The following is a 26,058-nucleotide window of genomic DNA, read 5'->3' as shown; positions in this document are numbered from 1 at the left end:
TCTTCAGCTTATGAAACTGGACCTCAGCTTTTTCTCACCTCACCTTATCCCCATGAATAAATCCTGCAAGCGGATTTCCTGTCTCCAGGGACGTCTATCAGAATGTGATGATTTTCCCCCTTGGTTTACTTTTGTCCCCCCTGGAACCCTTCGTGGACCACAGCTGCAAACAGGATCCTCAACTTCCGATTGTAGAATCCCTACGACTCGGTTGCGGTAAATGTCTGTGATGTGGGGATGTTCAAGCATCTGGTACATATCCTTCCACTCTGGGATCTTTGGTTTTATATTCTGAAGGACTCTGGAACTAAATATGGGATTCCTGTCACAGTAAACATCACCATTAGTACTTATAACGATATTATTTATAAGACTGTGCAGTCTTGGAAATAACTATACTCTGGATTTGTCTCAGCTGTTTAAGTCAAAGATCTTTATTTTCAGTTTCTTTTCAGACAAAGGTCTTGCAAGAATCACAGATGAAAGATCATGCACAAATCACATTTTTTCCTCCACCACAAAAATACAGGTTCAATCATTTTTAAAGATCAGTTTTGAGTGACCCAGATAGCTAGGAAAATGTTGCTGGATTTTTTTCTGATCTACCACAGAACTTTCCAAGTCAGTTCGAAGGATGCTGTCTACCTTGGCTGTCTGAGCTCCTACCAGGAGAGAAAGAACATAGACGGAATATGCATATTTCATAAAATTGGCAGTACATGATGGCTTTGAAGGGGAAGTTGGTGAAGCTGGAGACACAGCTGGAAGCTGTGTTCCCTCCTTCTCCCCTCAGGAAACAGACACAGAAACAGACATCTGGGAAGCTGTAGTGCAGCGAATTACTCATGCTTTCACCAGCCAGACCTCATTGCGACGTCCGTAGGGCTTCATGGGAGGGTCATAGCCAGTGCAGAAGTAGACGTCACTCCGGCAGGTGGCCGTGCCCTCCAGGGCGGTACGCAGCTGGGTGGCATGAACTACATAGTCAGCTTCCTTCGCATACCCACCGAACTGCCTGAGATAGAAGAGAGTACAGGGCTGGTTAAGGGAAGACGTGATCTCCAAGAGAGGGGGGAATCTTTTTTATTATTTATTTTTATTATTAAGATTGTATTTATTTATTTGACAGAGGGGGAGGGGTTACAGGCAGAGGGAGAGCAGAGATGCAGGCTCCTTGCTGAGCAGGGAGCCTAATGTGGGACTCTATCCCAGGACTCTGAGATCATGACTTGAGCCGAAGGCAGATGCTTAACCGACTGAGCCACCCAGGTGCCTTTTTTTTTTTTTTTTTTTTTTAAGATTTTATTGAGAGCTGGGAATCTTTAAAAAAAGAAGTCACTTGCTACTCTCACTATGACAAGCATGCTGGAGCAGTGAGATGGCACATCTGCCACTCCCTCGATGGGTGGATTTGACCCCCCCCCAAGCCTCAGATCCTCGTTTGTGCACCTGGGATATGCTATCTTTTTCCTCCAAGGTTGTGATGAGCATTAAATACAATAATGGATGTGAAAACTCTAATGCAGAGCCTGAAACATGGCAGTCAAGTACTAAGTGTGAGCTCTCCTCTCTTTCCTGAAATATCCCCGAGTGACGGTAGGCTGCCCTTCCCCTAGGCCGTGCCTTCGCCCTTCTCTCTAGCTCTCTCCTGCCTTGGCATCTCCTCCTCTAGGCCCCTCTGTCTCCAGCTGGGGAAGGAGGAAGACGCAGGGGCTTTAGTTATAGCTTAGAGATGCAGCGAATGCTTCTCCCCCAGCAGATCCTTTCTGATGAGTGAGCACATCACAGCGCTGACACATAGCAGCTTTGTTAAAAACACAGAGCGACCAAAGGCAAGGACCCGAGGAAGTCTTGGGAGGCCCCTTGGCAAGTTTTAAGCATGCCCCAAATAAAGAAATCACTTCTAATAAATCCCTTCTCCTGCACAAATCATGAAAGCCTTCTTTTTCTAGTAAGTAACAAGACTTTCCTAAATCAGGCTTTTCTCTTAATGGCAGAAGGTGGGGACAGAGAAGGAATAAAGCTTGCCTTTTCAAGATGATTATTTCCCTCCTTACGTCATCTGCCTACGCTCCAAAATTCATCCTGTGGCCTACCCTAAATATACCACTCTAAATCTGAGTTGCACTAAAATCTTTATTAGAGTCAAATATGTCCCCATTTCTAATGAGCTTTATGACTCAAAAGTCTGAATCTGCACCAGGCCAGGATTAGGCGAAATGCATTATTTTTGGTGGGGTTCTCTGAGTCATGCTTTGCTCTTTTATAAGTGGTTAGTCATGCTCAACGAGCATTCAGCATGTTGTTTACAGGGTTATTGATGTAAAAACACCCAGGATTTCATCTTTAAGGGATTGGTTCTTCCAACATCTAGACAATCACTACAGTACACAGACACAGCCAAGACCAATTCGGAATAGAAGAGGCTTGGTTCAAGGATATTGAAGAAAGATCACAAGGCAGATGAGGAAAGTTGAACTCTAGCTTCACTGAGGCTCGAATGAGAGGAAACTGCATTAGTAGACCGAGGATGGACATTAAGGATAAAGACTGTTCTGGCAATAAAAGCCAGCAAGACAATGGAATTACTTTCAAAGAACGTCTATAGGTTGAGAACCACTTGCCTGAGACGAATCAGTTGTTGAACGTAGGGGCAGGTGTTGAGTGCCCCCTGCATCCCGCACTCATGCTGTGACACTCGATTATTATCCTTGAAAATGAGCCATGTTGGCTCTTTAGGCTACTGGGTTTTAGAAATGTCCAAAGAAAGAGTGGTCCTCAAATACCTTCACTCATCAGTCAGTGGCAAAAGTGCTAGTTGTGTGCTCAATCCTACCTCGGCCCCTTTCTAGCTCATGGTCTTGGGCAAATGCTTTAACTTCTTTAACCTTCAGGTCCTTCCACTGTTAAATAGGGCTGATTATATCCATCTTCGAAGGCTATTGTGAAGATGAAGGGAGACAAGATGGCGGACTGCTCAGCAGAGTGCCGGCTTACAAGTAGGCCCACAACAAACAGGAGCTGTTACTGTTGCTTTGCAATTGCTCAGAACAGCCATCCAGTTCCCTGCCTCCTGGGGTGAGGGGCATGACAGGGATCTCAAGTAATATCAGGAACCCAGGAAGAGAGCCTAGTAACGAGCTGGCTCGATGAACAATCTCATCTTCTCGATTGGGCTTTCTTGCAAAACCCTATTGAATCTTTAACCCCACTCCCACTTCCCATTCTTTTTCCTTTTTTCTCCTTGCTCTTTCTTTTCTTTCTCACTCTCTTCCCCTTCCTCCCTCCCCCTTTCTCTTTCTTTCTCTTTCTTTCCTTTCTTTCTTTTTTCTTTTCTTTTCTTTTCAGCACTTATGACCTTCTAACATACTATATAATTCACTAATTGTGTTCATTGTTTATGGTTTGAATTTCCCAGTAGAATATAGGCCCCATGAAGGCAGGAATCTTTGTCACTTTTTGTACACTGGGGTGTAGCCTGAGCACCTAACACAGTACCTGACACATGTTCAATCCCTTGGCTAAATCAACAATTCTGGGGTAAACAGTAAAAGTTAGCGTCTTCAGGTCTTCGGATCGATAGGCCTCAAGATGACTGCACTTAAGACTGTCTGCCTCCACATTCACTCACTCGTATAATGAAACCTGAAGCACAGTAAGGGGACAGTGGTGGGAATCCAGCCAGGGAAACTGGATTAACTGGAGCCACACTGGGAAGGGCCATGAATGCCATGCCGACGACTTTGAACCTGATCTTAGATGCAAAGGTGGACTTACGAAGGCTTTGAAAGTAAGGCGCTGACATGATCAGGTTGTGTTTTGGAGAAATCCTTCCAGCGGCAGTGGAGGGAAAGAGATGGACTCGCTGGAGGCCAGGAACGGCCACGTGTGAGATGGCAAAGGCCTCTGGACAAAGGTAAACTTGAGAGGTGACTGATGCGAGGGGAGGGCAGGGAGAGGGGGAGTCGAGGATTCTCTAGGCTTTCCAGTGAAGTCTCTGGATAGAAACTGCTGCTAGGGATGCTAGGGTGAAGAAAAGGAGGAGTGGGGATGGTTGATATTATGGTTTGGGGGCCATGTTGATATGAAGGTGCGTCTGTGAAATACATTCATGCAACAACTATTGTGTACCTAAGTGTGTGTCAGGCACTGTGCAAATCTCCTCAGACCTGGGAAGAACTGGAGCCAGAGATCCTGATTGGGGAAGGAGGTGGGTCTAGTGACAGATCCTGGGAGTCTTCAGTGCGTAGGTACTGGCTATAATCATGGTAAGGAGGGAGACAGGGCCTAGATGGTGAGCAGACTGAGGGTCAGCAGTTTGCTCTTGGGAATCCTAGTCTCCAGGTAGTGGGTGGAAGAAGTGGCCTTGGAAAGGGCCACTGGAGAAGGAGTTGTCTGAGAAATACAGAGACCCAGCAAGTGATATGGAGAATGTCATCGTCTGCAGATTCTTAAATTCACTAAAAAAAACCCTCCCAAAACAAAACAAAAACAATTTAAAAATATTTATTCCCAGGCTGACTGAGATGCTGATAACGAAGATAAAAATTTCCCTCTTGCTTCATCATGGAACATTCTACTAGAAAACAAGCAAAGCGAATGGGCTAGAAAACAGCAGATCCATGTGTTCTCCTCACGGCCGGTCTAACCAACACACCCTCACCCAAGCACAGAACTGCACAAACAAGCCAGAAAACCAAACCCTACCAGGCACATGACCCTACTATACACAGCAGAGGCCTAGTGCTGGCTCCTCAGCTTGTTCGGGGATAAGCCACCCTCTTCCCTCCACGCCCCGCGCCGCCCCCCCCCCCCCCCCCCGCCCCAGCTTCCAAGCTGTACGTGGAGGGCAACACAGTGCCCACAGTCTCCGCATTCACAAGCATGTTAGAGTGTGACTTCAAGAATTCTCGTAAAGCACTTTGAGCTCCTCAAAGGACATAAACATGAAGTCTACACATTATTTTTGTAAGCCTATTAACAAGTCTCTGTCTCCATCTTCAAAGAAGCTCTCCTCCAGGGCACTGTATTTTATCTCCCCCCACGTCAGAGTTCAGTACTGGAACAAAGACTTTGGTTACTATGGGAACCGAGGAAAGACACACACACCCCCTGGATTCCAGAAACACAAAAGGAGCTGACTACAAAGGTCTGGAAGAGGTTTGTGGGGCGGGGATGAGGCAGGCTAACAGATGGAGGCTTTGGTCCCAGGAGGCAAGAAATCATAATGGTTGAGGCATGCAGTGGGGTTGACGGAGAAATGCATGGTCTGAGCCTTTAACAATCAAGAAGTCAACACAAATTTGGGGAGGGTCTGCTATGCATATAGCTCTGTGCTAGGCGAAAGAAGTGTAAGACTAGGAGCTGATAGTTGCATGTCAACGGGAAAGAGGCTTCACCCCAGAAGGCATTTCATTCAGTCAGACTGAACCATGCTTACTGAGTTGAGCATGACGGGGCACAAAACACAAGCTAGACACCACAGAGCTGTAAAGATGACAAAGACGTCTTTGTGCCCTTGTGAGGTCTAACTCTAGTGGTCAGGCAGCGACACACATAAAGATTATATAGGGCAGAAGGAAGCACTAGAATGAAGGTAGAAGGTACAGATGGAATGTTCCGGGGGTGGGGAATAGGGAGTGATTGGTTCTGACTTAGAACATGAAGGGAAGGCGTTATAGAAGACCTGATATTAAGCCGTTGTTTATTGAGCATCTCTTCTTGATGTCTTGATGTCAGCAATGAACAATATGACAAAAATGCCTGGCCTTACATGGCTTCCACCAAGGAGAAGCTGGAGAAGGGCTGTAGGAGGAGCTGGGCGAGTGGAAGTGGATGCTGCATGTGGACGTGTTTGGGGGGGCATGCCCTGAGATCAGGTGGACACGGGGTGGGGTGTGTTGTGGATTAGATGCCACGATGAAGCATTTTTACTAGGCTTCGCTGCTTGGCTAAACATTTGGGGACCCAACCCAAAGTCTACCCAACCCCCGACTCATTTTATTACCAGCCTGGGCTTTGTGCCCAACCCTAATGTGTGCCCGAGGCCCACAGGCAGAGTTGAGAGGCAGGGGGAGGGAGTGGGATGGGTCCCGTGCTCTAGGGCTGGTGGTGATGAAAGGACACCTTGCAAGGGGCAGAGGTGGAAGAACCACGAAGAATCAGGAGGACACAGCAATAGTTCTGGGGAGGCAGCTGAGTTCCATTTCTGACGTATTGATTCGGGAGACCTTGGGGAGGCTTAGGTGGAGACACCTCCCGGGGGGTCGGGGGGCGCTGGTGCTTGGGAGACATGGCAGCACCAGCCACGTTGACTCAGGCTCATCCACCCAGAAATGGCGATTGAAGCCTCTTCCAAGAACCTGTTTGTAAAGGACTGGGGGGATACCGACCCATTGTGGGGGGACATGGTGATTAACTAGGTTTGAGGTTCAGAATCTTGTCACCGCAGGCCTCTCAGAAGTGAGGTGGCTTCAGTGTCAGAGGTACTCGAGAGACACATGCCAAATGGAACCAAGCTTGCCACGAGCACACACGTTACACAGCGTAACTGCTGCTCGTCTGGGCAGATGATACTTGAATTCCTCCGAGGCAAGCGTTCATCACCCTGTTACCTGTCCATCTTACTGGCAGATACTTTATGCCAGAAGACTTTTCAGTAAGAAACGTGCTTCCCGGGCGCCTGGGTGGCTCAGTCGTTAAGCGTCTGCCTTCGGCTCAGGTCATGATCCCGGGGTCCTGGGATCGAGTCCCACATTGGGCTCCCTGCTCGGTGGGGAGTCTGCTTCTCCCTCTGACCCTCCCCCCTCTCATGTGCTCTCTCCCTCTCTTTTTCTCTCTCAAATAAATAAAATCTTTTAAAAAAAAAAAAAGAAATGTGCTTCCCTATAATTCTAGTCCACAAAGACCACTTCTCATCTCTGAAGTAGCACAGGCCTGGGGCGCCTAGGTGGCTCAGTTGTTAAGCGTCTGACTCCTGGGATCGAGTCCCGCCATCAGGCTCCCTGCTCGGCGGGGAGTCTGCTTCTCCCTCTGACCCTCCCCCCTCTCATGTGCTCTCTCCCTCTCTCATTCTCTCTCTCAAATAAATAAAATCTTTAAAAAAAAAAAAAAAAAGAAATGTGCTTCCCTATAATTCTAGTCCGCAAAGACCACTTCTCATCTCTGAAGTAGCACAGGCCTGGGGCGCCTAGGTGGCTCAGTTGTTAAGCGTCTGACTCCTGGGATCGAGTCCCGCGTCAGGCTCCCTGCTCAGTGGGGAGTCTGCTTCTCCCTCTGTCTGCCGCTTGCCCCGCTTGCTCTGACAAAAAATAAATAAAATTTTTTTTTAAAAGATTTTATTTATTTTTTTGACAGAGAGACACAGCGAGAGAGGGAACACAAGCAGAGGGAGTGGGAGAGGGAGAAGCAGGCTTCCTGCCAGGCAGCGAGCCCCGATGCAGGGCTCAATCCCAGGACCCCGGGATCATGACCTGAGCCGAAGGTGGATGCTTAACAACTGAGCCACCCAAGTGCCCCTAAATAAATAAAATCTTTAAAAAAATAAATGAATAACACAGGCCTGAAATACCAAAGATACTTGTTTCTCATCTATTTTCCCCACTAGGATGTTTTTCCTGCTTCAAAGAGCGGACATTTTGCTTGTTCCCTGCTTTATTTTGAGCACTGAAAATAATTCTTGGCACAGAATAAGTGAACAATGAATACATGTTTTTTTGAATGAATGAATAAATGTGTAAATGGCCTCATCTTGGTCATCATGTTGAGTCTGGTGAATGCTAAGGCATTTAAGAGAGGGGGAGAGATGGTCAGATTGGAGATTTTTTTTTTTTTGAGAATTGAGAATTTTTTTATGGTCAGGTTGGAGATTTATGGATGGTAGGGTGACAGCTGAAGCTATGGGCGGGGGCCAAGATCTTTAGGGAGGAGAGCAAAAAAGAAAAAGAGAAGTGCAGGGAAGGCAAGGACCAAGACTTTCACTCACTTACTTACTCCCCAACTTTTAACTGAGCACTTACTAGAGGATAACCCAAGACCCTGCCCTCAAGAATATTCTAGTGAGGGAGACGATCATAAACACATGAACAAATAGGTATATAATGCAGATGAGAATAAGTGAGGTGAAGAAAAATCAAGCAGGGTAAGAGGACAGAAAAGGAAGGGGTGCTATTTTTGATAGAATGATCAGGTGAGGCTCCTTGAAATCAAAATGGCAGAGTTTAGGCATTGAGCAGACCAAGGAGGCAAAACTGTATTATGTCCCCCATGGCCAGAGCCTCCTGTGATTACAGATGGGCGCTGGAATTATCCAGGAACTTGGCCAACACTGGTCTATAGCTCTCCTATACGGAACACCCTTGAGGCTTAGCAGTTCTTTCCAAAGTTCTGTTCCAAGCTGCCAGTGGCCTCAGTTAGGGCCTGGGCATTCAGAAAGGACAACAGCGGCACCCCTAGGATCCCTGTGGCTGACAAAGTTGTATCACATACACACTTCACTGGACCCTAACAACAGTGTGTCATACATTCTATTCTATAGATGAGAAAACTGAAGCTCAGAAAACCCAGCTATAAAACTCATAATTATGAGAGTTGTGGTTTGAACTGAAGTATATCTGTCGTTGCTTGACTTTTTTGTTGTTAATTCTAGTAAAACTTTATCTGATTCTCAGAGGGAGGTGAAGTCAAGAACAGGAAAACAGGCTAACACTTACCGAGTGTCTACCTAACGTCCAACATTGTAGGCATCTACGGACACCATGTGTTCTCCTCATGACAACCCTGGGTGTTAGGTACTCTTACCCCATCTTGTACTTGGGAAAACTGAGGCACAGAGAGGCTCGGCGATACGCCAAATGTCCCACGGCTGTTGAGCAGGAGAGCTAGGACTGGATCACAGGTCACCCCGACAACAAACTCGTTGTTTCCAACTCTTTCCTTTTGGCCAGACATTTCACTAAAACCATCACCCTCTCCTGCCATTGGTCTCTGTTGAACCCTGTGCTGCACTGCCCTCAGGAGGCTGAGCTGTAACCTAAGTGGCCTTTAGGGAACACAGAGGGACCTGGAATATGGCCACTCATACAAGTGTGAGGATACTTCTATTGCCTCTTGTGACTACTAAGAAGATTCTGATAGTGTTATTCCTTCCTAGCCTTCTATCCATTGACTGGTAATACATACCACTAATAAATGCATCATCCCTTTTGAACATCTCTCCATGAGGTCATACAAAAGGAAGCCTGAATTAAGGAGGCGAGCCTTTCATTTTAGAATTAATTTTGCCATCTAATGCAAATACACTTACATGTATTTGAAATAGTACTTTTGCCTTCTACTACCTCATTCACTCTGCCTTCCACAGTAAGGGACTCTTAAATGCACATTTGACTGTGCAGTGACACCAAGTGGCTAGTTGAGGAATAACAATGCTAATTTAAGACCATGGGTTAGGTTTAAAAAAACATTCACAGAGCCATGCTAGACAGCATATTTATCACATTCATCTGTTTAGGTTTCAGAGAATTAATAGGAAACTTCCACAGACCTGACTTTAATAGTACCTTTTAAAGAGATACCCTGTCCCACTGTAAGGAACTAGGCTTCCTCAGAGAAATGGCTATTTCCAGCTCTAGGGCAAGAAATGCCAAGATGTGCTTGGAACATCTTGTCACACCAGACAGCAAGGAAGCTACCATAGAGTACTAGAGTCCTGTCAAAAGGACTAGGAAACCAACTTGAAGAGGCTCCCACTGGCCAAAGATAGGACAACGTGAGCATCAGTAAGAACAACTGCAAAGAACTGAAACACATCAGTTATGTTTCAATTCGTATGTTTATCCTGATCCTCAGAAAAACAGAGACCAACGCCACCTTCCCTGCGGAGCCTTCTGAAAACAGGCAAGAGAAGGCAACAAGCTAACAAGAAGGTGTCTTGCCTTTTTTTCTGTGACTCCATCTCAGGGAAACCAAATAGCAGACGAGAGGAGGTTTCTCTTTATCAAAGTGTGCCAGCTAATAAGTGAAGGAAAAATGGAGGACACAATCATTTTACAAACTCAAATGAAGCAAGGCATCTAGGTAAGGTGATCTACAGTTACTGACATCACAAAAACAGAGGCAAGCAAACGGGATGAGCCCCCCATGGTAGTATACACCACCACCTATGAAACATCCTGGCCGAAGGCGCCAACCTGAAGCTGCCCATGCCTTTGGTTCTAACTGCTAACTTACAGGCAACGCCGGAGGCAGAGGACATGTTAAAACACCATGGAAAGGCAGTCTACAAAATTCAGGCTATGGGAAACAGTAGGACAAATGATCCATAAGCAGCCTTGAAAAATAGAAAGGTGCGGTAGAGAGAAGAGCCACAGATTAGTAAAAGCTTAAAAGGTGTACCAGCCAACTGCCATGGATGGATTTTATTTGGATCCAGGTTCAAACAAACTTTAAAAACAAATGATCAGAGTAATGGGGGAAATCTGAACACTGGACAGTTTCTATTATTATAACATTAATGACATGCTGAAAAAAATGTTAGGAGTAATAAGACATTAGGATTGTATTTTTAAAAAGTCTTTAGTAGTCACACTGAAGTATTTATGGAGGAAAATATAATGTCTGGAATTCGCCTCAGAATAACCCAGTGGAGGGGCTGGGTGGCAGTTGTGAGGGTACACACGACACAGATCTGGCCTTGAGTTATTATTGAAGGTGAGTGATGGGTTCATTATCTTATTCTTTTTTTTCATTTGTCAGAGAGAGAGAGAATGAGCACAAGCAGGGGGAGTGGGAGAGGGAGAAGCAGGCTTCCCGCTGAGCAGGGAGCCCGATGCGGGGCTCGATCCCAGGACCCTGGGATCACGACCTGAGCCGAAGGCAGACGCTTAACGACTGAGCCACCCAGGCGCCCCTCATTATCTTATTCTATCTTTTTATAAGTTTGAGAATTTCCATACTAAAAAGGTAAGGGCCAAAGAAAACCATCAGACCTGCTCATTACCCTGGCTTTGCTAAAACAACAGCCCCATCTACTTGGAGGCTTACGTGAACTGATTTAATCACGTCAACCTCAGTCCTTATGAAATCAAAAGGGGCGAAGGGAAAAAATAATTACTGACACCTCCCACAGGTCACACACATTAAGTCTTCTGTAAAAACAGAAGCATCTTATTAACTACTGAAAGATACTCTTTAGTAAAAGTCCTATGAGGTAGGTTGCTATGGGCACTTAACAGATGGGGAAACTGTCTTAGAGAGGCTGAGTGGGATTCAAACTAAAATAGACTTGTTCACTAGAGTGCCCCAGGCTGCCTCCCAAGACACATGGGCAAGAGAGTGGAAAAGAGGGAGAAGGAATGCGGGTGAGACAGTGGCACCCAAGACACGGCACCCAAGATTTAAGGAGGCACACACTCACAGTGCCAATCCTGCACTTGGACAATTGTGAAAGTGGGTGCCTCCTTAAATTTTGTACTGCAGCCACCTCGCTTCCCCACCCTAGTCCCTGCCCTTGGGAAAGATATTCTTTACCTAGAGTTTGCTTTCCCTGCAGCCTCTGTAGTGAAGGCTGGGAGGTCTGAAGGATGAGTGGAGTAGAGGAGCCGGAGGTTCTAGGGCCAGCGGCCCGGCTGCAGTACACTCACTGTCCTCTGGGGGGCGTGCGTCACCCGGCCTACGACTGCCCAGAGCAGCCCAGCTCACGTTCCCAGCATTAGTGTTAGCTCCAGAGAAAGCTACACCCTCAGGTTGCAGTGTTGGGGCAAGGCAGCCAAATAAGTAGGTTTGGAGGCCCCTGGGAGCGGACAAAAACTGTCCAGTACAAGATTATTTGTGTATTTATTTTTCTTCAGGTTGTTCTAGAGTAGAACCAAATCCACACCTGTAGTTAATATTGGAAAAGATCCTGGTCTGTGACTGTACATGGTTCAGTGCTTGTCACAAAGTAGGGTTTTAACAAATGGGGAGTCACTGATTCTCTACAACAGACTTGGTTTCTGAAGGGAGGTTGGGCCCAAAGAATAAAACCATGCAACCATCTGCACCTGTTAATGCTCTATAGTCAAAAGGAACACAACCCCAAATGGGGCTCTGGAAACAGGATACGAATGAAAATAGGATGCCTGTGTGCCCTGCTCAAAGGACTGTGGACAATGAACAACTGAGGGGGTGGGCAGTCCAGTTCTGGCAAATACTCCCTGCCCTTTTGGCATTCAAGAAGAGCATGGGGTAAAAAGGAGGGCCCCCAAGTCCTATATATATTCATGTACTCATTTATGTATTCATGACCCCAAACAACAGCTTGACTTAGATATTCCCTGAGTCTCCCAGAACCCTACTGTGGCTAATGTAGATGTTCAGCTTAAGCCGTGGGGATACTCTATCCACATTAATTTGGCAACTGGCAAAGTATTTATTCAGACATAATGCAAATGTTTGTGTGCTGTAAACTGAAGAAAATGAAATGAGAAATTGTCAAGACTCAGTATTTAACTTAATTCATCAATAATACAAAGAAATAAAGAAAATAAACCTATTTGTATCAAAAAGAATAAAATACCTAGAAATAAATTTAACCAAGGAGGCAAAAGATCTGTACACTGAAAACTGTAAGACATTAATGAAGAAGATTAAAGAAGACACAAATAAATGAAAAAGATATTCCATGCTCATGGATTGGAAGAATTAATATTGTTAATAATTAATTAATTGTTAATGAATATGTTAATATTAATTGTATTAATACAATTAATTAATTGTGACATACTACCAAAAGCAATCTACAGATTCAATGCAATCTCCATCAAAATTCCAATGGCATTTTTCACAGAAATAGAAAACCAACCCTAACATTTATATGGAACTACAAAAGACCCCAAATAGCCAAAGCAATCTTGAGAAAAAAAGAATAAAGCTGAAGCATATTTTCTGATTTCAAACTGTATTACAAAGTTAATGTAATCAAGACAGTATGACATTGGCATAAAAAAGACATATAGGTCAATGAAACAGAATAGAGAGCTCAGAAACAAACTCATGCATGTATGGTCAACCAACTTACAACAAAGAAGCCAAGAACAGTCTCTTCAATAAACAGTGTCTGGAAAATTGTATAGCAACAGGCAAAAGATTGAAATTGGACTTCTATCTTACACCATATACAAAGAACAATGCAAAATAGATTAAAGACTTGAACATAAGACCTGAAACCATAAGATTCCTAGAAGAAAACATAAGGAGTAAGCTTCTTGGCATCAGTCGTGGCAATAATCTTTTGTATTTGGCGACAAAAGCAAAAATAAACAAATGGGACTGCATCAAACTACAAAGCTTCTGTACAGCAAAGGAAACCATCCTACTCAATGGGAGAGTGAATGAAAAGGCATCCTACTCAATGGGAGAAAATATTTGCAAATCACACATCTGATAAGGAATTAAAAGCCAAAATATATAAAAAACTCCTACAACTCAATAGCAAAAAAGCCAAACATTCTGATTAAAAAATGGGCAGAGGATCTGAATAGACATTTTTCCAAAGAAGATATACACATGGCCAGTAGGTATATGAAAAGATGCTGAAGATCACTCATCATTAGTGAAATGCATATCAAAGCCCCAGTGAGATACCACTTCACACCCATTAGAATGGCTAGTATCAAAAAGAGAAGAAATAAGTATTAGCAAGGCTATGGAGCAAAGGGAACCCTTGTGTACTGTGGGTGGGAATGGGAAGTGGGGCAGCCACTGCGGAAAACAGTATGGAGGTTCGTCAAAAAATTAAAAGTAGAACTACCCTATGATCCAGCAGTTCCATTTCTGGGTATATATCCAAGGGTATTGAAATCATTATCTTCTTTTTTTAAAAAAATTTTTTAAAGGGATGAAATCAGTATCTTGAAGAGCTATCTGCACTCCCATGTTCACTGCAGCATTATTCACAATAGCCAAGATACGGAAACAAACTCAGGGTCCATCAAGAGATGAATGGATAAAAATGTGATATATGAAGCAATATTAGGCAGCCATAAAAAAAGAAAGAAAATCTGCCATTTGTGACAACATGCATGATCTTAAGGACATTATGCTAAGTGAAATAACCCCGACAGAGAAAGGAAAATACTCTATGATCTCACTTATATGTAGAATTCAAAAAAAAAAACAAAAACAAAACTGAACTCATTGATACAGAGAAGAGATTGGTGGTTGCCAGAGATGGGATGTGGGTGGGGAGCGGGAGAAATGGGTGAAGGTGGGCAAAAGGTACAGATTTCCAGCTATAAGATAAATTAGTCCTGGGAATGTAATGCAAAGCAAGGTGACTATGGTTAACAATGCTGTCATGTATATTTGGAAGTTATTAAGAAAGCAGATCTTTAAAGTTCTCATCTCAAGAAAAAGACATGGTAACTATGATGGATGTTAACTAAACTTATTGTGGTGATCATTTCATAATATTTATATATATCAAAGCATTATATGTTGTACACCGTAAGTCAATACAATGCTATAGGTTAATTAGATCTCAATAAAACTGGAATAAAATATAAATGTAATGCAAATGCTCACTGCAGATGGTCAAGAAATGGTTATGGAGATCAGGTGTTACCCTTGGATGCCTAAAGAATCATCTCCTTACAGGGAATAGACAGTGATGCTTTCTCTCTCCTCTATCTTAACGCTGTCATCCGTGGGAACCGGCGGGTTGCTCTGAAACTGGTTTGGAATCCGGAACCAGACTTTTAATTTCTTCTGTAGGGAGCCGTCATCACTGGGAAACACAGCAAAGGAAATAGGAACGGTCATCCCCATTCCGATTCCTGAAAACAGAAAAACCCACAGAGTGAGGTGGGTATTACAGACAGAACTTGCTCAGGACTGTGGAAAATCTGCTAGTCTCATTCCTCCTCCAAGACAGTATGTTTTGTTCTTGAAATTGATAACAAACCTGGTAGGTGTTAAAAATGTATAGTCAGATACATATGAAACACCTCTTATTTGTATATATTGGAAATAGAACTGTAGTGACTCAACTCGTTTGGAAAAAATTACTTGGTAATATATAACAAGACTGTAAATATTTCAGTATCTAATTAGTTTTTTAAAAATTTTTAAAAATTTTATTTATTTATTTGACAGAGAGAGACAGCGAGAGAGGGAACACAAGCAGGGGGAGTGGGAGAGGGGGAAGCAGGCTCTCTGCTGAGCAGGGAGCCTGATGCGGGGCTTGATCCCAGGACCCCGGGATCATGACCTGAGCTGAAGGCAGACGCTTAATGACTGAGCCACCCAGGTGCCCCTCTAATTACTATTTAAATATAAATTTTAAGGAAGTAATCCAAAATATGGGAAAGGCTCTAGGTAATAGGATATTCATTGTAGCAAAATTTGTTAACTGTGAGAAATTGGGAGCCATATAAATGTTCAAAACAGGAATATGTCTAAGTAAATTAGACACATTATACATCGTGCAATATAGTGTAGCTATCAATAATTACGCTTCAGAAGACTAGCAATAGTGGAAAATAGCTATAAGTAACTATAAGTAACAGAAGGATGTACAATTGCACAAACACTATGATTAAATTTTAAAGGCCTATTAAAAAGCCCTAAAGAAATACAGTCAGAAGACAACAAGGATTGTATTAAAAAAGATGGATCAGGGGTGCTGTTTTGTTATTTTCAAGATTTTCTTTAAGGTTTAATCATTTAAAGAGTTTTTTTAAAGATTTATTTATTTATTGGGGGGGAGGGGCAGAAGGAGAGGGAGTGGGAGGGAGAGAGAGAATCCGAAGCAGACTGTGCTGCCCATGGAGCCCGACTTGGGGCTTGATCTCAATACCCTGAAATTACAACCTGAGGTGAAATCAAGAGTTGGATGCTCAATTGACTGAGCCACCCAGGCACCCCGAGTTTTATCATTTTTATACATATATTCTTCTAAAAAAAAGTTGCAACAGTATTAAGAAGGAAAAGATTTCTTCCTGACCTCGTACTGGTTGCCTTATCATCCAAAGCCTGATTACTTTGGTGCTACTAAATGTAACTGAGGTTAATACCAGTTTCTGACTTTCTAAATTATCAGCTTGAGAAATATCCTACAAATTAAACATCACATCTCTTTTTTCACCTCATTTTCTGACCCATTTTGGGTTTGCACTGATTCTAAAGAGCAGTCCAAATTAGAGAGCTTTAGAGTTAAATTCATATTTAAATATGGTCTACATACTGACAGGCACACTGAAACTTCGGGCCCATCATTTGAAAAATCGGGGCACAGCCAGCACAGACTGCCATGTCTAAGAGTGGGACAGCCTAAAAATTCTCAGGCCCTTCATTTGCCAGGACAGAGCCGAGGACCCACCATACTCATCAGTCACTGAGCCTCAGCGCTCTGCAGGTTCTGAGCTACCGGGGGACGGGGCAGAGATGTTCAGCCTGGAGGCAGAGGTCTCAAGTCTGAAGCTAGCCTGGCGCTGTGACTTGGCTTTCTTCAGTCAGTCAACCAATCCAAAGATACTCTAAGCACTATAGGGTTAAAACCCCCAGAGTGTATGTTCACGCCTGGGAGAGACGCATGCGTCCGTGATATGGAGCAGGGATACCACACACCGAGGGGTAGGCTGGGATGAAGTCAGTGTGGTCCCCCTAGAGTGTCCTTGTGCACACAGCCCAATTTCACATGCTACTGAAGCAGGTGGTGACAGGTGCTCTGTGGCCCCTCCTTGTATTTTCCCCTGATGACATGAGACCTAGCAAGCTTGCCTCTGAGACCAGAGCCACACCCCTCGGGGATACTCACCCTTGTCATTGGTGCCTCCCACGTACTTCATGACTTTGGGCATTGCTTCCCGTAGACCCTCATCCACAGGCTTGTCTGTCACTTCCACTGTGGCAAACCGCCCGCCCTCACAGGTCCGTTCCTCATAGGAGACATCTTCCTAGAAACAGAATATACATGCTTAAGAGATTAAAAGTGGCAACCTGTGATTACTCTAGAATAAGCGGTAATGACCCAGTCATAAGAACTGCTAAAGAACTTTTCCATAACGAACCTGGGCATGGTGACAGGGTAGAAGAGACAGTAGGAGTATGAAGCGCCATGAGAAGAAGATTCTGGGATTTCTTACAAATGTGGAATCAGCAGAAAAAACTTCAAGTCATCAATACGCTCAGAGAGATAAGAGAAAATATTGCATCCCAAGCCACTCAGAACATCCCCAGAATGCTAGAAAAATAGAAGGTTCAGAGATCAAAGAGCTCTTAGAAATTAAAAATACAACAGAAATGAAAAATTCAGGGGAGAAATCAGAAGCTAAAGCTGAGGGAAATCTTCTAGGAAGTCAAGTAAAAAGGAAGGATGTAGAAAACAGAAAAGGAGATCAGAGGATCAAGCCAGGAGATCCAACATCTGAATGACAGGAGAGCCAGGAAAATGAGAAGAAGAAAATTGGAAAGGAGGAAAGAAAGAGATCCAACAACAATGCCACAAACTCAAAGGCCCCAGGATTAGCCTCATTCTAGAAGCAGGGCTGCAGGTCAAGAAGAATCAATCAGAGTGAGACAAACCAGAAGAGACTCTTAACTATAGAAAACAAACTGAGGGTTGCTGAAGGAGAAGGGTAGAGGGATGGGGTAACTGTGTGACGGGCATTAAGGAGGGCACGTGATGTAATGAGCACTGGGTGTTATATACAACTGATGAATGACTAAACTCTACCTCTGAAACTAATAATATACTATATGTTAATTAATTGACTTTAAATTAAAAAAATAAAAATAAAAGATCTCCATGGCAATTTTCACAAAATTAAAAAAAAAAGAATCAGAGTTGTTCTCTTCACTTGTACTCCCAGACTTGACTCCTCATTCCAACTCATCTCGCTAAATCGTACCCCCCACTCCCCCTGAACGCTCAGCTCCAGTGCCACTCCCCCACAAAGCCTTCCTCCCTGGTAGGACCCCCCCCCCCCCCCCGCCCATCATGACCACTCTCCCTGGGAGTCTCTGTCCTTAGGTCATTATCCCTTGCCTTATGGACCCACGCAGCCCTCCTCCTCCATCCCCCCTCTTCTTCCTTGTCCTTTGATATCTCATATGATATAATTTCGTATTCCTTGAACATATGCTATAAGCCGGTGTTTTTCAAACCTGAAAAAGAATCACGCTCCAAAACAAGAAATGCATTTTTATATCATGCCCTATCAAGAACATACACGTGATTGAAACAAAGTTTCACCAAATAATACTTTACCCTTATGGAGGGGAAGCTTTCTGATACTAACCTTTTCTTTCTTTCCTGTTGACTTCTACTCTACTCAAGTGAATTTTATTCTATTCTACTAAAAGAAGAAAGATGTATTCTATATTGATTTTGCTATCTGGTAACGGAACACTGGTGCAGTTTGAAAAATCTGCTATAAAGTCTTTGCGGACAAAAACTATGCCACGGAGCATCATAAATTAGATGCTCAATGGGTGTTTATTTATTGATTAAGGAGTGCCTCTCTTACCAATGATTATGAAAAACAGACACTGAGAGAGGACTTGGCCCACCCTGGCTGGGCAAATAGGCCTTCCTGTGACATCCTAGATTGAAACTTTTCAAACCCCAAGGGGACAGAATGACTCTCTGGAGGTGGGTAGGACTGTGGGGCCATGAGTCCTGTATAGTCTGAAAAAGTACATTTACATTATAATTCTATGTTTAGAATGAAAAAAAATACCTATTGTTTTTTGGTAATGCAAAATGAAAGGAGAATAGTGAGAAAGGGCCCCGGGAAATCTGAAAGGTTTCTGAATGCCAGTTTCATCAACTTCCCTTCACTTGGGACAGGGGAAATTGCACCAGACTAGGAGTAAGAGGCTACAAATCAAATCCACTGTGGCTACTAATTCCGAGGATGGCTGTGAGGCCCTCCCCTTGGAAAGTGTCACATTTCCAAAGGGCCTTCAGTAGCAAACCATGTTGTATGAACTTGGAGTGTTTTGCTCTTTCTGGCTCTGTCACAGCAGAGACTAGATTCACCCTTCATTTGAGGTCCCATTGAGTCTTGCCACTTATGTTTAAAATTCCAGAAATGCTACTCTGTGACTCACAGAACTGCAGCCTGAAAACGGTTTTAAAGTTCATCCAATCAAACCGATTTTCCCAAAGAGGAAATGAGGAACCAGAGGGACTGAGTTGCCCAGGAACACACAGGTACTAAGTGATCACACTGGAACCAGAGTTCCAGGCTCCAAACCCTAGTCTAATGCTAACTACAGGACTCTGTACTAAATGGGGGATGATGCGAGCACTTTTCAGTATCTTCCTTTAGCTCCTGAGTTAGTTCTTTCTGACAGACATTTGTATGCCTGTGTCCAAGTCTGAAGAGGGGCATCTAAAGTCAATGAATGCGGCTTATTCTCTCACAGATGGAGAAACCAATTACAAGCTCTCACTGGAGAAAAGAGCTGGTTGGCTCTTTCCTTCATTCTTTCTTTCCTTCTCTTATTCATTCAACCACCAACAATGCAGTTTCTACTATGTGCTGAGCACTGTAACAGGTGCTAAGATACTGATGAAAGACACAGTCTCTGACATCAGGAGGGGTGTGGTCTAATAGAAGTAGCCAGGAAACCAGGGTATAATCTGATGGTATATTTAAGAGGAGAGGCAGGGCAGCATGGGAACACAGAAGAGGCCTACTTCGGTTATTCTGGGGGGCAGGGTGTGTGTTGATGTGCTTGGCGAGGTCAGGCTGACCTTGAGGTGCTTATAGATCATCCAACTGGACATTCAGTCACTGATGCATGGATTTATTGAGGAAATATTATTGAAAACCTCTGACAGGTGCTATGGATTTGGAGGGGAGTCTAGTGGGGTGGTGAAAAGATTATGAAATTATCGTATGATGTAGTAAATGTTCTGATAGTTCAGGGAGGGTGATTTCAGGTAGCGGGCACCATAGATGTACAAGAGCAAAGGGGAAGAACAATATGCGGCAGGTGAAGAATACAAGTGCTTCACTGGGCCTAGAGCAAAGGCTGGGGAGAGAGGGGCTGGAGATTCTGGCTGGGGCCAGACCCCTGAAGAACTCCTAGGCTGCCACAGGGAGGATTTTGTAACCATTGTTCCCCCGCGCGTGAGCTGAGTGCAAGTCAGTTTCATCTACCCCAAATTAGTTCAACGGACTTTGTGATCCAAATGTGGGACTTTGAATGGGAGGGGTCCTGGTGCAGAAAGGAGTTCTGGGGATGGTATAGGTGATCTGTGCTCTCAGCCTCTTCCCTAGGCAGAGGGTCCACAGCAAGGAAAGAAACGCTGCCAAGAAAGGAATCCAGTTTGATTCAGAGAGCCAAGGCCCCCATGATACTTCTACCAATCTTTTTAAAAAAGATTTTACTGATTTATTTGAAAAAGAGCAAGCAAGAGAGAGCATGAGCAGAGGGGAGGGGCGGAGGGAGAGGGAGAAGCAGACCCCCTGCTGAGCAGGGAGCCTGATGCGATGCCGATGCGATGCGATGCGATGCGGGGCTCAATCCCAGGACCCTGGGGTCATTACCTGAGCCAAAGGCAGACACTTAACAGGCTAGGCCACCCAGGCGCCCCATAATTCTGCCAGTCTGTAAGGCTCAACTCCACCTCCTCTTCTTGAGTGATCCCTCCTTCCTATGAACTCCAAAGGCAGAGAACACTAAGGCTAGAAGGGCCCCTTCATATCTATCAGTTCATCTGCCTCCTGTTACAGATGAGCAAACTATTCATTGCACAGCTGGATATGTGGGCCTGGAGCTCAGCAGGAGACTGACATGGGGAGATAAATTTGGGAGTCATCAGCAAAAGGGGTAACGAAAGCTGTGAACGAAATTGAGATTGCCCAGGGAACATACACAGAGCATTCTGTATCACTTGACATGTTAATGAATGTCCTACCTGAAAGCACTCGTTCACCAAGTTCTTAACCTCTCCCAGATGGTCCAGGCACCAGCTAGCTTCTACCTACCTTGCCAGCCACACCCAGAGCACTTCCTCACTGGCCTTCTGCTATTTCCTTCAATGCCATGGTCATTCCTGCCTCAGAGCCTCTGTACCTGCCTCCTCTTCTGCCTGGAGTACCTCTTTCCTGTCCCTGCCTGATGGACCCCTACTTATCCCAAAGTCCCAACCTAAAAGTCACATCCTCAAAGAGGATCTTCATTTAAAACAAGTTCCCATGAGTGCCTGGGTGGCTCAGTCATTAGGCGTCTGCCTTCGGCTCAGGTCATGATCCCAGAGACCCGCGTCCGGCTCCCTGCTCAGCGGGGAGCCTGCTTCTCCCTCTCCCACTCCCCCTGCTTGTGTTCTCTCTCTCGCTGTGTCTCTCTCTGTCAAATAAATAAATAAATAAAATAATAAAAAAAAACCAACAACAAAAAACAAGTTCCCATGATATTTTTTATAGCCCCTTGGACTTTCACAACAGGAGTTATTGTAATTATAACTGAATAATAATGTGCTTAACCTCCATCTGCAACCATAAGCCCCATGGGGTCGGGGGCTGTCTGTGTTTACCACTGTATCTCTTAGCATCTAGCACCACGTCTTGCATATGGTAGGTACTAGGAGTATTTGTGGGAAAGGAGGCTGTGGAGTAAAACCCGGTTTTACTCTAAGAACAAGGAATACAATAGACATGGCTGGGTAGACAGATGAGCAATAGTCTAACTGTATCTATGCTGGAAGAAAGCAAACTCACAATGTCTTAAGGTGGTACTACAGCAGGTCCCATCTGATTTGATAGCATCTATGCCCATAAACTCTCATTTGAACCACTGGATCACTGTGAAGATTTAGGTTTGAGAAATGGATATTACAAAACTACTCTAGTCCTTTAGGGAGCAGAATTTAAATAGAGTTCTATTTCCGCAGGAAAAAAAAAGCACCTAAATTAGCACAGCTAACACATTTGATTCTTCAAATTTAGTGTCTTTAGTGTGTGTCCTTGTCACATGGAACATAACAGCCCACCTTTGTCCCAGATCCAGCTAGCTTATGCTTCCAATCAGATGAGGATTTGGCCCATGGCCGCAAACACCAATTTTCAACATTCCCTGGGAACCCTGGTCAAATTCAAATCCCAGACAGGGATCTTGCAACAGTGCCTCTTGCTATGGGATTTGCAAGGTCCTCTACAAGGTCAGTTTTTTTCTTTGCCACCTGCTGGGGTGGGTATCCATGTTGATTCTGGAAGCCAGCTTTTTCATTCTAAGAAAATTAATAATAATAATAATAGCCAACCTAACTCAGTACTTTCTATGTGTCAGGTATTATTCTAAATATTTTGCATGGATGTGTTCATGCAATCCCTCCAATGATCCTGTGAAGAAGTGAGTGTTTTAATCTTTATTTTCAGATGAAACTGGAGCACAAGGGGTTAAGTAACCTGCCTGAGTTACAGTGGGCAAGTGGTAGAGCCAGGATTCACACCTGGGCTGTCGGGTCCTAACCCGTCCTAGCAACGTGCACAGGTTGGAAAAAAATCCCATTAAGATGTCAGTTATTCATATCAGTTCTGCTCTGAGCATTCACAAGACCCACCTAATCCAACACAGAGCACAGTGTGTCCCCCTCCTTCCCGAAGCAATGTGGAAGGTGCCTGATAAGTTCCGCAGCAGCATGGACCTCCCCACCACAATCAGTCCTGAACATCTGGTGAGCCCAAACCTGAGCTACACGGGGCCCACTGTCTGCCATCTATCTTGGCCCAAGAAAGTGGGCAACAGTTCCTGACCCAGATGCTATCCGGGGCAAGAAAGATAATTTCAGGGAGAGTCTGTCTTCAAAATAATATCCCCCTGAATTTGTATATTTTTTTAAAAAGGCATATAACTATCTTTGAATAGTTAAGTAATTGTCATATAGGCACTGTCATTCTCATATTATAGTTGAGGAATTTCAGGGTTCAAAGTGGTTAGGAGGTTGAGTGGCTTACCCAAAATTACTTGTAAGGGGAAGCTAGTGGTTACCATACCCAACCAAGTGCTAGATATTTTGTTGAACAACAAATGGTTATCTCATTTAAACTTCCAAACATTCTTAGAAGACACAAATTATTATTTCCTCTTGTGATCGGCTTCAGAGAGGTTAAGTAAGTTGCCTGTGACCACACAGCTAGCAAGAGCAGAGCTGAGATGAGTTCTGACATAATGATATTACTACATTTGTAGGGTGCATGACTTTACCAAGCAGTTTCATGTTTTTTAAAAATTTAATATTTATAATTAGTCTGGGAGTAGATGAGAAAGATTTTTATACCCATTCTACAGCTGCAGAAACTGAGATCATTCAGGTTAAAAGATCTGTGTCAGCCTGGTAGCAATATCTCATATGGCGCCATATTCCCATCAAATGTTGAGGGAAGATGCTTATCAGGGAATTGTATTTATCCCTGGAGGCACCAAATCAGTGGCAGGTGACACTGTTATTACTAAGGGTCTAAAGGGAAACAGAAACTGCTAGAGGCAGAGAACAGAGGCACCTCATTCCAAGAAACTTATTTCATAGATAACAGAAGAGCTGAGATGCCCAACAGGGAACAGGGCAGCAACCCAGAGGTTGGTGAGTACCCTAGGAGACGTAGAGGGAGGATTCTCTGTTACCTGCGCTCAGATACCTGGATCATTCGCTGGACGCTAGAACCATGGTGGCCTGTTTAGAACAAGCTGGAGCTACAGAGAAGCTCTTGGTGCCAGAGACCTGATAGTTCGGAGAAAGAGAGGGAGAAACACCTTCTTCCCGTCCTGCTCCCACTAGTGCCTCCCTCTGGGTGAACCTCGCTGCGAGTTGTCTGACATCAGAGCCTGGGAAGTAGGCAACTGGAATCAGCCTCCACTCCAGACTCCAGACTGAGACCCAGGAATGGGCGAGGGAGGAGATCTGAGGACAGACAGGTCGCAGAACAGCCCAGACCCTGCATTGGCAATTGTCTGTTAACCCAAAAAGACGGAGGGAGCTGGATTCCACTACAGAAAGGAGAGCTCTCTGGGAGCTGTTGGTAACATGGGGATTCTTTAAACGTTAGGGCCAACAAGCATCCTAGACATTCCTGGGCCGAGTCCACAGACTGGTGTGCACACCTCACGCAGGCCCAGTCTCACCACAGACAGATTCCCGTGGCCGGCAGTTTACGAACACTGGTTCGTTGCCACCAGTTGCCACCAGGTAAAACTGACATGATTTGCCCTACTCAAAACCACAGCCTCATTCCTCAAATTCCCTAATCCTTCCTGCCTTCCCCGCTTGTTTTTCTTCACAGCTTTGATCACCATCTGATAACGATGTATTTGACCTGTTTACTTGTGCATTAGCCACTAAAGGATAAGCTCCATGAAGACAGGAGTTTTTGTTGGTTTTGTCCCTTGCTTTATCCCCACTGCCTGTAAGAGTGACCGGGATGCAGATGGCACTCAACAAATAATTACTTGTTGAATACATTACTTTTAACTTGGGAGAGTTCACAGGAAGAATCTCGATTTCTGGTTTTCCTTAAAAATCTGGCAACCCTGGTTTATATCCCTGCATAGCAACATGACTGCCCTTTGTAGAGGGGGCCCTGAGTTCTCCCTCGGATTTGCCTCAGTCCCCACCTTGCCTTAGAGTCTAACACTGCCAGCTTCACTCATTTCCATGGCCTGCCTGGAAGCTTGTAGGCATCTGAATATGTCGCCCCTGATCTGGGCTCAACTTGGTCATTCTAAGTGCAGTTGAGGGAACTCAGAGACAGACAGATGAAGTGACCAGCCTCTGGTTATAGCTGCGTGAAGAGCCCAGACTAGAGTCTGGTTGAGGGCTTTTGTGTGACCATCAGCGCACTAAGTACCAAAACTTGGCCCCCAGACAACACAGTCCTTTAGCATATGAGGTGCTGAGCGGGGAGCTGAGTATACAAAGGGCACAAAGTACCTGCTTGCAAGGAGACTATAATCTAGTGGCAGACTCTTTGTTTTCAGGGGGCAGTCCAATTTGCTTGTGTTAGCACTGATGTCAATTTGGGGGGATAGAGCAGTTATGCCCTCTTCACCCATCCTGTATTCTAGAACCCAACTCTGGGAGTTCCACTGGCCAGCATACCATTTTACGGCTCTGGGCCTTTGCGCATGCTCTTCCCTTTTCTGCGCCCTCCTAACATCCCAGAGACCCAGCTAAAGACACTTCCTCCGGGAAGTCCCCCTCATCAGCCCCTGGCAGAATGGATCGGTCCTTCCCCTATGCTCCCTCCCTTGCACGTTTACTTCTGGAGCACAGATCTTGTTCTTTTATACTCATTTCTCCAGTAGTTGGGAATTTCTTGAGGACAAGCACGTTTTCGGTCTTTTTGCACCCAAAGGCCTCTCAGCAAATGCTCGGTATGCTTAGGATGTTTAAAAGAACTAATGCATTCAACAGGCGCTGTTCTATCGCCACGCCGGGACTCCTCTCTTAAAGCGATCTCTCCTCTTTGTCCCCCCTCCTCCCAGCAGAGCCCTCAGCCCGCTGCTCCGTACTTCCCTTTTACTTCCTCCTTCCCAGTTCACGTGCTGGGCACTGGAAGGCCGTGCCTCCCGCAGGAGCCAAAACGCACATTGTGGGGCACACCGCTGTCCCACCTGCCCGTCAGAACCCGCTCCAGCCCCGGTCAGGGTGCGGTGCGTGGGGGGCGGCCCCGCTTCAGGTCCTCGGCAGCCCTGCGGGCCTACCTTGCCCCCTTTGCTCAGGACCTGCCAAGGCCACGTCTCTACGCTCCCGAACAGCGAGTTCTTGATCACGCCCAGCATGGTGCGGCTGCGGCCCTCCGGACGCACCTGCGGACTCGCGGCTGCAAGGGCAGCTAGGGCAAACGGGCCCGGGTCGGCTGACCGGCGCCTCGGACTCCGCCCCGCGGGGAGGCCCTCGGAGGTCGGCGGGGCGGGGCGGGGCGGGGCGGGGCGGGCGGGGCGGACGGGGCTCGGCGGGCGGGGCGGACGGGGCTCGGCGGGCGGGGCGGAGGCGCGGTTACGCCCCGCCTCCGCCGGCCCCTCCTCCTCTGCGGAGTCGGACTACTGCCTGGGCCCTGGACACAGTTT

The 26,058-nt window shown here is 45.3% G+C and overlaps 1 protein-coding gene across 2 annotated transcripts; it reads right to left on the bottom strand.

Annotated features, from left to right (window-relative positions):
- Nucleotides 1–418: 418 nt before the first annotated feature.
- Nucleotides 419–25,908, bottom strand: HEBP1 (heme binding protein 1). 2 transcript variants are annotated; one of them, XM_045873830.2, is made up of 4 exons: nt 25,693–25,908; nt 16,796–16,934; nt 14,633–14,813; nt 419–1,015 (listed from the first exon to the last, which is right to left on the bottom strand). In XM_045873830.2, exons 1-4 carry the CDS (start codon nt 25,768–25,770, stop codon nt 844–846), a joined length of 570 nt encoding a protein of 189 aa, XP_045729786.1. In that variant the 5' UTR covers nt 25,771–25,908; the 3' UTR covers nt 419–843. The 2 variants fall into 2 exon arrangements, with proteins under 2 accessions (XP_045729786.1, XP_064447617.1); XM_064591547.1 differs by having other exon boundaries at nt 25,603–25,892.
- Nucleotides 25,909–26,058: the final 150 nt, after the last annotated feature.

This window comes from Mirounga angustirostris, unplaced genomic scaffold (assembly GCF_029215605.1).
Source record: "Mirounga angustirostris isolate CCGP_5_RB_7025 unplaced genomic scaffold, mMirAng1.0.hap1 SCAF_5, whole genome shotgun sequence".
In the NCBI taxonomy this organism is placed as follows: domain Eukaryota; kingdom Metazoa; phylum Chordata; class Mammalia; order Carnivora; family Phocidae; genus Mirounga; species Mirounga angustirostris.
The sequence above is the reverse complement of the archived record's forward strand: the minus strand, read 5'-3'. Positions and strand labels throughout refer to the sequence as shown.

Excerpts from the sequence above, each read along its gene's own strand:
- HEBP1 (XM_064591547.1), bottom strand. The coding sequence starts at position 25,770 with ATGCTGGGCGTGATCAAGAACTCGCTGTTCGGGAGCGTAGAGACGTGG. Across the intron at positions 14,814-16,795 it reads GGGAGGCACCAATGACAAGG|GAATCGGAATGGGGATGACC; the intron begins GTGAGTATCCCC and ends TTCTGTTTTCAG. Across the intron at positions 1,016-14,632 it reads AGCATCACTGTCTATTCCCT|GCAGTTCGGTGGGTATGCGA; the intron begins GTAAGGAGATGA and ends CTTCTATCTCAG.